We start from the raw sequence: 14,126 nt of genomic DNA, 5'->3' as shown, positions 1-14,126 counted from the left end.
ATTGTCCATATGTTATTTACTTCTTATTACCATTTTTAGGATTATTGTTTATTTGTGTTTAAAAATGTAAAAGTAGTTATTCAAAATCTAATGGTCTTTCATTACTTTATTATTTTCCATTAGTTATTTACTTTTTAATACCATTTTTATGATAATTGTTTATTTGTGTTTAAAAATGTAAAAGTAGTTATTAAAAATCTAATGGTCTTTCATTACTTTATTATTTTCCATTAGTTATTTACTTTTTAATACCATTTTTATGATAATTGTTTATTTGTGTTTAAAAATGTGAAAGTAGTTATTAAAAATCTAATGGTCTTTCATTACTTTATTATTGTCCATATGTTATTTACTTCTTATTACCATTTTTAGGATTATTGTTTATTTGTGTTTAAAAATGTAAAAGCAGTTATTAAAAATCTAATGGTCTTTCGTTACTTTATTATTTTCCATTAGTTATTTACTTTTTAATACCATTTTTATGATAATTGTTTATTTGTGTTTAAAAATGTAAAAGTAGTTATTAAAAATCTAATGGTCTTTCATTACTTTATTATTTTCCATTAGTTATTTACTTTTTAATACCATTTTTATGATAATTGTTTATTTGTGTTTAAAAATGTAAAAGTAGTTATTAAAAATCTAATGGTCTTTCATTACTTTATTATTTTCCATTAGTTATTTACTTTTTAATACCATTTTTATGATAATTGTTTATTTGTGTTTAAAAATGTGAAAGTAGTTATTCAAAATCTAATGGTCTTTCATTACTTTATCATTGTCCATATGTTATTTACTTCTTATTACCATTTTTAGGATAATTGTTTATTTGTGTTTAAAAATGTAAAAGTAGTTATTAAAAATCTAATGGTCTTTCATTACTTTATTATTTTCCATTAGTTATTTACTTCTTATTACCATTTTTAGGATTATTGTTTATTTGTGTTTAAAAATGTAAAAGCAGTTATTAAAAATCTAATGGTCTTTCGTTACTTTATTATTTTCCATTAGTTATTTACTTTTTAATACCATTTTTATGATAATTGTTTATTTGTGTTTAAAAATGTGAAAGTAGTTATTCAAAATCTAATGGTCTTTCATTACTTTATTATTGTCCATATGTTATTTACTTCTTATTACCATTTTTAGGATTATTGTTTATTTGTGTTTAAAAATGTAAAAGCAGTTATAAAAAATCTAATGGTCTTTCGTTACTTTATTATTTTCCATTAGTTATTTACTTTTTAATACCATTTTTATGATAATTGTTTATTTGTGTTTAAAAATGTAAAAGTAGTTATTAAAAATCTAATGGTCTTTCATTACTTTATTATTTTCCATTAGTTATTTACTTTTTAATACCATTTTTATGATAATTGTTTATTTGTGTTTAAAAATGTAAAAGTAGTTATTAAAAATCTAATGGTCTTTCATTACTTTATTATTTTCCATTAGTTATTTACTTTTTAATACCATTTTTATGATAATTGTTTATTTGTGTTTAAAAATGTGAAAGTAGTTATTCAAAATCTAATGGTCTTTCATTACTTTATTATTGTCCATATGTTATTTACTTCTTATTACCATTTTTAGGATTATTGTTTATTTGTGTTTAAAAATGTAAAAGCAGTTATTAAAAATCTAATGGTCTTTCATTACTTTATTATTTTCCATTAGTTATTTACTTTTTAATACCATTTTTATGATAATTGTTTATTTGTGTTTAAAAATGTGAAAGTAGTTATTCAAAATCTAATGGTCTTTCATTACTTTATTATTGTCCATTAGTTATTTACTTTTTAATACCATTTTTATGATAATTGTTTATTTGTGTTTAAAAATGTGAAAGTAGTTATTAAAAATCTAATGGTCTTTCGTTACTTTATTATTTTCCATTAGTTATTTACTTTTTAATACCATTTTTATGATAATTGTTTATTTGTGTTTAAAAATGTAAAAGTAGTTATTAAAAATCTAATGGTCTTTCATTACTTTATTATTTTCCATTAGTTATTTACTTTTTAATACCATTTTTATGATAATTATTTATTTGTGTTTAAAAATGTAAAAGTAGTTATTAAAAATCTAATGGTCTTTCATTACTTTATTATTTTCCATTAGTTATTTACTTTTTAATACCATTTTTATGATAATTGTTTATTTGTGTTTAAAAATGTGAAAGTAGTTATTCAAAATCTAATGGTCTTTCATTACTTTATTATTGTCCATATGTTATTTACTTCTTATTACCATTTTTAGGATTATTGTTTATTTGTGTTTAAAAATGTGAAAGTAGTTATTCAAAATCTAATGGTCTTTCATTACTTTATCATTGTCCATATGTTATTTACTTCTTATTACCATTTTTAGGATTATTGTTTATTTGTGTTTAAAAATGTGAAAGTAGTTATTAAAAATCTAATGGTCTTTCGTTACTTTATTATTTTCCATTAGTTATTTACTTTTTAATACCATTTTTATGATTATTGTTTATTTGTGTTTAAAAATGTAAAAGTAGTTATTAAAAATCTAATGGTCTTTCATTACTTTATTATTTTCCATTAGTTATTTACTTTTTAATACCATTTTTATGATAATTGTTTATTTGTGTTTAAAAATGTGAAAGTAGTTATTAAAAATCTATTGGTCTTTCATTACTTTATTATTTTCCATTAGTTATTTACTTTTTAATACCATTTTTATGATAATTGTTTATTTGTGTTTAAAAATGTGAAAGTAGTTATTCAAAATCTAATGGTCTTTCATTACTTTATTATTTTCCATTAGTTATTTACTTTTTAATACCATTTTTATGATAATTGTTTATTTGTGTTTAAAAATGTGAAAGTAGTTATTAAAAATCTAATGGTCTTTCGTTACTTTATTATTTTCCATTAGTTATTTACTTTTTAATACAATTTTTATGATAATTGTTTATTTGTGTTTAAAAATGTAAAAGTAGTTATTAAAAATCTAATGGTCTTTCATTACTTTATTATTTTCCATTAGTTATTTACTTTTTAATACCATTTTTATGATAATTATTTATTTGTGTTTAAAAATGTAAAAGTAGTTATTAAAAATCTAATGGTCTTTCATTACTTTATTATTTTCCATTAGTTATTTACTTTTTAATACCATTTTTATGATAATTGTTTATTTGTGTTTAAAAATGTGAAAGTAGTTATTCAAAATCTAATGGTCTTTCATTACTTTATCATTGTCCATATGTTATTTACTTCTTATTACCATTTTTAGGATTATTGTTTATTTGTGTTTAAAAATGTGAAAGTAGTTATTCAAAATCTAATGGTCTTTCATTACTTTATCATTGTCCATATGTTATTTACTTCTTATTACCATTTTTAGGATTATTGTTTATTTGTGTTTAAAAATGTGAAAGTAGTTATTAAAAATCTAATGGTCTTTCGTTACTTTATTATTTTCCATTAGTTATTTACTTTTTAATACCATTTTTATGATTATTGTTTATTTGTGTTTAAAAATGTAAAAGTAGTTATTAAAAATCTAATGGTCTTTCATTACTTTATTATTTTCCATTAGTTATTTACTTTTTAATACCATTTTTATGATAATTGTTTATTTGTGTTTAAAAATGTGAAAGTAGTTATTAAAAATCTAATGGTCTTTCATTACTTTATTATTTTCCATTAGTTATTTACTTTTTAATACCATTTTTATGATAATTGTTTATTTGTGTTTAAAAATGTGAAAGTAGTTATTAAAAATCTAATGGTCTTTCATTACTTTATTATTTTCCATTAGTTATTTACTTTTTAATACCATTTTTATGATAATTGTTTATTTGTGTTTAAAAATGTAAAAGTAGTTATTAAAAATCTAATGGTCTTTCATTACTTTATTATTTTCCATTAGTTATTTACTTTTTAATACCATTTTTATGATAATTGTTTATTTGTGTTTAAAAATGTAAAAGTAGTTATTAAAAATCTAATGGTCTTTCATTACTTTATTATTTTCCATTAGTTATTTACTTTTTAATACCATTTTTATGATAATTGTTTATTTGTGTTTAAAAATGTGAAAGTAGTTATTCAAAATCTAATGGTCTTTCATTACTTTATTATTTTCCATTAGTTATTTACTTTTTAATACCATTTTTATGATAATTGTTTATTTGTGTTTAAAAATGTAAAAGTAGTTATTAAAAATCTAATGGTCTTTCATTACTTTATTATTTTCCATTAGTTATTTACTTTTTAATACCATTTTTATGATAATTGTTTATTTGTGTTTAAAAATGTAAAAGTAGTTATTCAAAATCTAATGGTCTTTCATTACTTTATTATTGTCCATATGTTATTTACTTCTTATTACCATTTTTAGGATTATTGTTTATTTGTGTTTAAAAATGTAAAAGCAGTTATGAAAAATTTAATGGTCTTTCGTTACTTTATTATTTTCCATTAGTTATTTACTTTTTAATACCATTTTTATGATAATTGTTTATTTGTGTTTAAAAATGTAAATGCAGTTATTAAAAATCTAATGGTCTTTCGTTACTTTATTATTTTCCATTAGTTATTTACTTTTTAATACCATTTTTATGATAATTGTTTATTTGTGTTTAAAAATGTGAAAGTAGTTATTAAAAATCTAATGGTCTTTCATTACTTTATTATTGTCCATATGTTATTTACTTCTTATTACCATTTTTAGGATTATTGTCTATTTGTGTTTAAAAATGTAAAAGTAGTTATTAAAAATCTAATGGTCTTTCATTACTTTATTATTGTCCATATGTTATTTACTTTTTATTACCATTTCTATGATTATTGTTTATTTGTGTTTAAAAATGTGAGACTAGTTATTAAAAATCTAATGGTCTTTCATTACTTTATTATTGTCCATGTTATTTACTTCTTATTACCATTTTTAGGATTATTGTCTATTTGTGTTTAAAAATGTAAAAGTAGTTATTAAAAATCTAATGGTCTTTCATTACTTTATTATTGTCCATATGCTATTTACTTTTTATTACCATTTCTATGATTATTGTTTATTTGTGTTTAAAAATGTAAAAGCAGTTATTCAAAATCTAATGGTCTTTCATTACTTAATTATTGTCCATATTTTATTTACTTTTACTTGTTATTACTATTTTTACGAGTATTATTTATTTGTTTATTGTTTTTTATTGTGCTGTTATATATATATTTATTCAATATGGTTTTGTAATTGTTTTTAAACGTATACTGAATCTTATTTAAATGTGTCAGTACTTAATCTTGCCTGCTGGTGGGGCTAATGTCACGTCTTTTGATCAAACTGGTACCGTTTCCACTCCGCTTTTTTAAAAATGATTAGAGTCATAGTCAAAGTCATTTTTTTTGAGAAATTCGATTTATATAAGGTAGAGGTATGAGACGTAAACTTATTCCCAACCTTAAAATTAAACAATAAATCACCTACAGTTTTACATATCAGGTGTCATGTATGGACTGGATACACTGAATCGAATACGTTTGATTGTTCCATTTTATATTATATATATTACTTTTTTTTTATTGTAAATTAAACTCAAATTTCTCGACTTTAATAGATGAGTGGCGTCCACATCTCAACATGAAGTTATCGTCGTAAATAAGGACATTTTTTTTATTATTATTAATAAATATATAATTATGTGCCAGTTAAAGTTATTACAAACTCCAGTGGTTCTGATGGACTTCGTTTAAACCGGTTTACATGAGCTCCGAAAAAACTCTCCACTGTCTCCTCCCTTCATCACCTTCTCTTCCTCGAGAAGGAGGGATGAGAAATGCAAGAACCCCTCACTCGTCTACCAAAAAAACCTGTCGAACCTCCTCTCACCATCCACCCCTGCCTGGACCCGATAAGGCATCTAGACCTCAAGTGTGGAGGGGGTGTGGAGACAAGAATCCACATTTGAAGGGAGAGAGAGAGAGAGAGAGAGAGAGAGAGGGAGAGAGAAAGAGAGAGAGTCGGAAGGAGAGACACAGAAAGAAAGAAAGGTCAGGGACTCTTGGGGTTTATCGCAGTCGCGCTGCCAGAACCCGGGACAGCGTTTTACTCAAACCTTTGGACACTTTTCTTTTTTTTTTCCTCCACTCACTGCTGTCTCTCAAGGACTACTTTTTCCTGAGCTCCAGAACATGTTCCGTTGCCTCCAGTAATAGTTCCAACGTTTTAGAATCAAACTTTAAAAGTTGGGTTTTGGAGCGTGCGTAATTTGGAGAGTATCTGCGTCAGGATGCGCGTGTGTCCGCTGATGTTCGTGCTCGGTCTGCTGTGCGCCGGACGCGCGCAGAGGTTCTCTGCTCTCACGGTGAGATTCCAACTCCACTCATCTGCTCCCACTTTCTTTTTCTTACGCAATTTATGCGTAATTGTTCAATCTGGAGTTTATTATCCCGTGTCGTGTCCGCGATTTAAGACTTTTGAGTCTGTCGTTTGTGTTTAGATCAGACTTATTCGACAACTTCACGCCCATGTTTCACTTCACCATCATCCAAATTTCATTCAAAATCTTCATTTTTAAACAAAAAACACTAATTAATTAATTCAAATATTAAAATGTTGCCCTTCATTCCGTCTATTAAATGTTTTTTTTTTCAAAATAGAAATATAATTTCTCCTAAAAAACACGATTATTTTACACATCTACTTCAAATTTCCAACTATTGCAAAGACATTGAATCTTTGGGGGCAATCAGAAAACATCCCTCAAACCCTTGCAGGAGCCAAGGTCACAAGCAGGCAACAAAATCTGATCGTCGCTAGAGAGGATCCATAAACTAAACCAAAAGATTAAACTACTTTTTTTGGTATGTTTATTTTTAACTTTAATAAAAAAGTAAATGATATATTAACCAGCTTAGCTTGTTGATAACAGTCCCAACTGCAGGTGCAATTTGAACATTCAAATCTCTGTAAATCTCCAAAATAAATATGTAAACATAAAAACATACAGTTTCAAGTCATGAATGGAGAGTGTATCTTTTAAATAACATTTAATATCTTGCGATACATTCATGCGTTAGAGGGCGTCTTGTCCGTTGCGGGCTTGTATTGATGAACTCATCTGCTCAATAATGAATGACATCTGGGTTCGCGTACAGGATGTCTTCGGCGGTCTCCTTCACGGAGCTTCATTAACTCACATTGTTCTCAGTATCAAGAGTCGGTCCTCGTGTTACACATGCAGGTTAATATCAGAGCCATGATCAAGTGCAGGTACTGCTGCTGGAGGAGGAGTGATACCGAGAGGAATGTTCAACCTCTACACCCTCTTTTTGATTTAGAGCTTGATGCGACAGCTGCCTCCCCCCCAGCACTTGTTATTTATGGTCGCGGCGAGGATGTTTTAATATCCAATTGGAAACAAATGGCCACGAGTCGTTAACCCGCAGGTGAGGGGGTCGGAGATGCTTTCTCTCTGACGCCACGGAATGTGGGAGGAAGTGTTTTCTTCTGAACAGATGCTGCTGTTTTATTTTGATGCACACGATCACACTCGGACAGGAGCTCGTCAAAAGGCTCATGAAGATGTCAGAAAAGTTTCAAGATGATGTCATATCTAGGATTTTCTAACTGAACAGTATGAATTGACATCAGACTGTGTGAAACATTTTCACCTCTAATGCAAGCGAGCTTGACACCCCTGAGCTATACTGTGGTAGAAATGCATCTTCTCTTCATATGTTCACTCCAGGCCTTCAGAAAGCTGCTCATATCTTTGGACTAAACCACTCCATCTATGCAGAGAAACACCTGAAAGAGACGTAACACATGCTTGAGTTCTAACTTGACACATGTCACCTCTCTTTCTCCTCATCTAACTGACCAAAAATACATATTTTTAGCATCATATATTCCAAATCGATGACGCGCCAGTTTTTTTCCTTTCGCTGATCCTGAACACAATAGTCGAGGGTAAGATCATCTTGTGTAATAAGGTGAAATCTCTTCCTCTTCTCCACACAATCAGACTCAGGAAGCGTTTATAGCCGGGAAAGTTGAACAATACAAGGAATGTATTCTGGACAATGCTGATGGAAAGTAGCAGAATCAAAAAGCAAATTGAAATCGGGAAGATAAAGTTTTTTTTATAGAGATCTGGTTCAGTTTAAATGTTACTCATTGATAGACTTTCTTGACACGGGGGAAAAATGTCCCTCTGGGGCCACATGCAACCCTTTGACTGCTGAGATCAGGTCCTTGTGAGTTGATTCAACATTACATTTAAACAACACCATAAATAATAACACTCCATTTAACGACTGTTATATTATGTCAATGTGTTTTTTTCCAAGTCTTTCTATCACATCATGTCTTTTTTTTCCTTCTGTCATTGCCTGTTGGCCCCTAATAACAGTCAGAATTTATGGTTGCCCTTCAGGAACTTTGATTTCCTGGCCTGATGCTATTGAGTCATCGTATTTCACCATGATTTATGGTCTTGTCATGGTTGTTCTTCCTGCATATTTAAGGAATTTGTAAGGAAACAGCAGGCAAAGGTGAAGTAAATAGTACTTGGTCCATCCAGAAATGTATTTTAAATGAAGGTAACGGTGCATATTGTTGCCCTAAAATCAAGGTTAAGTATAAATCTGCATGTGCCTTTAGTATTTTAGAAAAAAAACAATGCTTAATATAAAAAAAAATATTGTCACCTTCTATCATTCAAGAATTGTGTTGACTTTTGTCTTGACAACTAGGTCTCCATTGACACTATTGGCCAAAAAACCCAAATGATATCATCCTAATCCAGAATTTTTTTGTCATCACATGTGGACTTTATTATTATTTTGGTCCTTTTTGTACACAAAGAGAGAACAGGGGTTCGAGTGCAGCAGTTAGAAGCCATTCAAGTCAGTAACAAATCCATCAAAACCAACCTGGGTCCTGACTGTGATCTGGATCGACTCAATATTACAGTGTCTAATAATCAACATTTTTGATGAATGATTTTAAACAATAACTAGTGTTACGTAATTACTATTACATATCGAGTAAACAAGGTGTCTTCTTGATAAAAGGCAGATAAACAATAGTAATAGTGGTTGATAGGAACATTGGAGTGCGAGCATATTGAGTGCGGGTTGCTAACTTCTCTAAAAACAAAGGCCTAGCAGGCTCTGATGCCCCCTCCTGCTTCCATCCAATGGTGCACCTGCCTTGAAAGAGTGACCCTTTCACACCAGCACATTGTCCTCGGAACGTCTTTCCCAGCAATTAAACGCCTTTTCCTTTGATTGAGTTAGCAGCCTGGTTAAAGCCTGTCACTTTCTTCCCCTTCCACCACGCTGGAAACTAATGATCCCCTCTGCGCCCTCGCGTCCGCCCGGGACACCCCGTTCGCCTCGACTCTCAGCTGGGGCCCCTATTGACCCTGCAAGGCCGTGGTGTTAGGGGCCTCTCGAGGTTCTGGAAACGGGGGCCTTCAAGTCCAGAAGGCCCTTATCAGCCTACAATGTGCTCTCTGCTGGAGTCTCGCCTCCGCCGCTCTCCTTTCATCCCCACAAAGACGAAGAGGTTTTGAGGGGGAGGTGATCGGATTTGCATGCTTTTTTTTTTCTTCTTCTTGGGAAAAAAAGTTGCCAGAATCACTCCCGGTTGCAGAATTTACCAGAAGATTTGAGTCATAATGCATCTCACAATGTGATTCATTCAAGACAGACTTCGGCAAAGTGAGGCCTGAAGACCACATGCGGTCCGATGAATGTGTTCTGCGGCTGCATTTGGTGCCTTTTTCCCAAACTTGTTAAGGACTTTGTTTGTCCCTCAAAATTCTATTTCATTTAAGGTGTCAAATCACTAGAAAGTTTTCTCATGACACTTTAAATACAGATGAAATTAAACTATATAATAGAAAAGAAATGCCCCGGAAATCCCAATGAGTGACAGTGGCGAAAAAAAAACTTTCTTTTAACAGGCAGAATCCTTGAGCAGAACCTGCCTACTGCTTGAGTTAATGGAGAAAAAAGCCAGATTTAATTTCTTATTTGAGGAAAAATCAAATGTATATTTCTGCAGTTCTTTCCTTTGGCCCCTCACAACATCCACGGTATAGAACGTGATCCCTCAGGGAATAAAATCACCCACCCTTAAGACAATAAAGCTCATCACTCTCTGCAGCTTGAGTGAGACATCAGGGGAGTGTCGGGGCTCTGCCTCGACCCATCCATCACCACGACACTCTGCAGCGTTAGGTGTACCCCGAGGGAAGAGGTCCGTAACTCACCACCAGTCTCCGCAGCTTCTGCTCCTCTAGAGCCGATGCCAACGTGGAAGGGCGGATTTCACGTCCCACCATGTTTCTTTCACTGGTCCTTGTCAACCTCCAGGAAGCTTGTTAGTGAATGAATCAGTTTGAGGCTTTAGTCTGCAGGCCCGCGGGGCTGCCGCGGATGGTTCTGATGTACTGGGGCGGTTGGACCATCAGTCTGGCATCCATGACTGTGTTGTGTGGTCTTTGCCCACTCATAGAGTGTTACTAACACTGCCTTCTACCTTCCCAAAAACTGAATTAAAAATCAAAACCCCTGGGTTTCCTGAGTGTAACTCAGGCTCTATGACTACTTGCCACATCCCAGATCCAGCTTAGAAGTTCTCAGAGTTTTTATTAGCAATTTTCAGGAAATAATAACTGGTGATTAAAATTTGGTGGTATTGTGGAGTCTAAACTTATGTGGCTTCTATGTGATGATGCTGGTTAGAACTACGGTGGCCCTGAAGGGCAAACCCCAGAAAACTGGACTTTATACAGTATAACAGCATGCAAACTATAAACTAAAATAAATCAACTTGATTTCAACATTGATATTAGAGAAACTAGTATTAGAGATACTGCTATAATAGTCTTTCTATGTGGCCCATCAGATGGTCAAATTAAAGTAGATTAATGTTCACTTTGATATCGTGCCAGTGTTCAAAATAAGATAAATAACGTAGATTATCGATGTCAACGTTTAGACAAAGGCTTTCGATAACAGAATTTAGTTTACTTATTGTTTGATACAGGAAGAAAAACATGGATATAATTAATACATACTTGATGTTACAGACAATTCGGTAAATAGACATTTTGTTTGGTCCACAAGTTAGACTGGTTGAGTATTTTTGGCCCCTTGCATGATGGTTTTACCCTCATGCTTTAGATCCTCAACATACTTCAATGAATTCTTGGGGGATTTCTTTGCTAAGGAACCGATGATGACCGACATTTTGGAGCCACTTTGTAGGTTAACGTCGACAACTTCTTGCTCAGTTTGAACCGTGTTGTGCAAGCGAGTTCTGAAATGTTTCAGTCACTGCTGTCTCATTAAGATAATTCATGACATATGAAAAGCTAAACTTATTTATATATGTAGAATACATTATACAGTGCAATACCATTTGTAATTATGGGCGGAAATGAGCTGCTTGGCAGAGGTCTAGTTTACAACTTCATATCCTACTAATCTAATAAATTGGATTTACGTCAAAGCAAAAAGTCAACCTACAATATTTCTTCCTTCCATATATCCCTTAAACTGTGTGCTGAGTTGTGCTGATTGTGGGGATTTCATGACGGTGGAAAAGTCATCATGAATGTTCCATAAGCAGCTCGGTGAAATACAATGGACTTAGACGTGTAATTTAGAATTATGTTTACAGCTGGATTTTCAATAATCTTGCACGCTCAGACATGGTACGCTCTGAATCCACCCAAGAAAAGAAACTCTTGTGCAAAACTAGATAGTATATATACATAATCTTTCTACCCACAAACTCAGAGAGTCAAATATTTGGAAAAATAAACCTTTTTTTTAAAGCGTTTATTCATGCTAATGTAATGTGTTACTTTCCCTAACGGGAAGAACTGGTGTCACATGGAAATATGGCTGCAAAAAAAAAAAGTGAAAATTATCTTTGCTTTATCAAGTTTCATCGTGAATAAGCAGCCTCATTGTGATGCAGATATTTCTGGTGGATAAGGAGGTGGCAAACCATACTTCTGTGGCCAGCGTTGACGGATGAGCGTTGAAAGAAGAACAAAGGCTGTTCTCAAGAAACAAAACGTTCCCAGACTCTGCAGTGTCAGCGTTTCGTTTTTTCCTTCTCATGACAAATGTTGGGGATTCATACACCAAACATTTTTTTTTTTTGTTAAGTTTTTTTGATTTCACTTTAACTGAGTCGTGGCTCCTCTTATGATGTGTTTCAACGGGTCTAGGAGGATTTATGTTTGACAGTTAGCCCCCCACCCCTCCTTCCTCAACCCCCCCCTTCTGTCCCGGGGCGACGAGGTCCCCCCTGCCAACCCTCTTCCAGGTGCAGCGCCGCCCTGCAGCCGTGCTGGTCTCAACACAGGAGGCCGCCGCTGAACCCCATCTTTCACTCCATTTGTAAGATGTCAGACACAACAAATTCTTTTTTATTGCGTCCCGCCCTCGTTCTTTCTGCGCTGACCCCACTTTTGAAAACACATTTGCACAGCTTACCTTGGAGGGCCGGCTTTCATAGGAGCCTGAATAGACACACGGTGAGCGTCTTGAATAAGATCGTGCATCTACTTAAAGATATGAATTCTGTTTTGCAACAAGAGAGAAGAAAAGCGGTATTCATGCGTGGGCACGGCTGAAGCGGCCACCTGCATCCGCGCTACAGTATCTGAACTCAGGTCACACACACGTCGAGAAACTCTCACACTGAAGCGCCACAAAGATCCCGGACGTCTATTTTTTTCCTCGGCCGCTCCATCATTCATAGTCTGCATTCATTGTAGCAGTCACAGCTTGTTGCCACCCCCTCCTCGCCTTTATGTGGCAGATACAATGGTGGCATTGACACAGGTGATCCGCTCAGGAGCAAGTCTGCGCTTCTCCATTCATGTCTGAGTGAAACATCCTCACCAGCCCGTCCAGGTGCAGGCGTTGGCACCGGAGATGGAAGTGTCAGTCAAAGTCAGGACTTCATCGCTAAAGAGGTGGAATGACTTGCAGTTTACTCTAGTCTTGTTTCAAACTTCAATTTACTTGACGGCTCAGGACCAGAGGAGAGAAATCTTTTCAGGCTGTTGCTCCTAAGCTTTGGAACGATCTTCCTCTCTCTTTGCGCTTGATGGAGTCTACTGACTCCTTTAAGAAACATCTTAAGACGATTCTATTTGTTCAGGCTTTTCCTTGATTTTCTGGAACTCCTGTGTTGTTCTCAGTATTATCTTGATCTTTAAAGTATATACTTTTTTGAGTATTGTTTTGATTGTTAAAGCGCTTTGTGACCGTGGTCTGGAAAAGCGCTATATAAATAAATATTACTTACTTACTTACTTACTTACATCCGTCGACATTCTGAATGATAGTTCACAAAGTAGGGCAGCCTTTCCAGGGTGTCCTTTATCTTCTTTGTTAATTACAATCTGAGCTCCTGAGTGAGACTTTCTGAATTGTCGAAAATAAAACAAGTCAAAAGATAATAGCAAAAGACGAGAGCCTTAAACATTAAAGAACAGTAGGGAATATCCATGAGCTGAACAATGGATGACAAGAGTAATAAAATGAAGATTAAAGTAATAGTTCTACCATGGATCAAATTTCCCGGTCAAAGGTCACGATCAATCATATTCACCCAAAAACGACACCAAAACCACCCCCCAAAAACCCATCCAAATACCTCCATAATAATGCTTGTCTTGTATTGAAGCCCGGACTTGAGAAATCTTTAAGAACTAAATCCAAAAAGACACAGATTATTCAGATAATTCTCCCAAACCATAGTCAACATGAGGGTGAGTAGAAAAGAGAGATGGAATTAGAATTTTGGGTGAACTATCACTTTAACCCTTGTGTTTTATCTGGGTCAAGGTGACCCAGAGGCCAGAAAACAAATGTGTATGAGCTATACCTTGTGTTTGTTTCTTGGTCAACCTTGACCCAGAAAGGGTTAAAACAAAATTGCCATATATAATCAGCAACTACAAAATAAATGAAAGAAAACTGCAGCAAGGCATACAAATACAAAAATAGAAACAAGAGAACAGGATAATATGGTTTGAAAGTAAATAGCGGTGGAAATAGTGGATAAAATCAGCAAATCACAGAAGAGTCGAAGGCGAGATTAGAGGCAAGATTATGGAA

The 14,126-nt window shown here is 32.8% G+C and overlaps 1 protein-coding gene across 2 annotated transcripts in view; it reads left to right on the top strand.

Annotated features, from left to right (window-relative positions):
- The first annotated feature begins 5,856 nt into the window (after window positions 1–5,856).
- Window positions 5,857–14,126, top strand: part of smoc2 (SPARC related modular calcium binding 2) — a 29,061-nt gene continuing 20,791 nt past the window's right edge. For both annotated transcript variants that reach the window (XM_087802963.1, XM_087802964.1), the window contains exon 1: window positions 5,857–6,331. In XM_087802963.1, the coding sequence (XP_087659089.1) occupies window positions 6,257–6,331 (75 nt within the window). In that variant the 5' untranslated portion in view covers window positions 5,857–6,256. The remainder of the gene's footprint in view (window positions 6,332–14,126) is intronic.

This window comes from Callionymus lyra, chromosome 11, assembly GCF_982586985.1.
Source record: "Callionymus lyra chromosome 11, fCalLyr1.hap1.1, whole genome shotgun sequence".
Classification (NCBI taxonomy): domain Eukaryota; kingdom Metazoa; phylum Chordata; class Actinopteri; order Syngnathiformes; family Callionymidae; genus Callionymus; species Callionymus lyra.
Note: the sequence above shows the minus strand (reverse complement) of the source record. Positions and strands in the feature narration are given on the sequence as shown.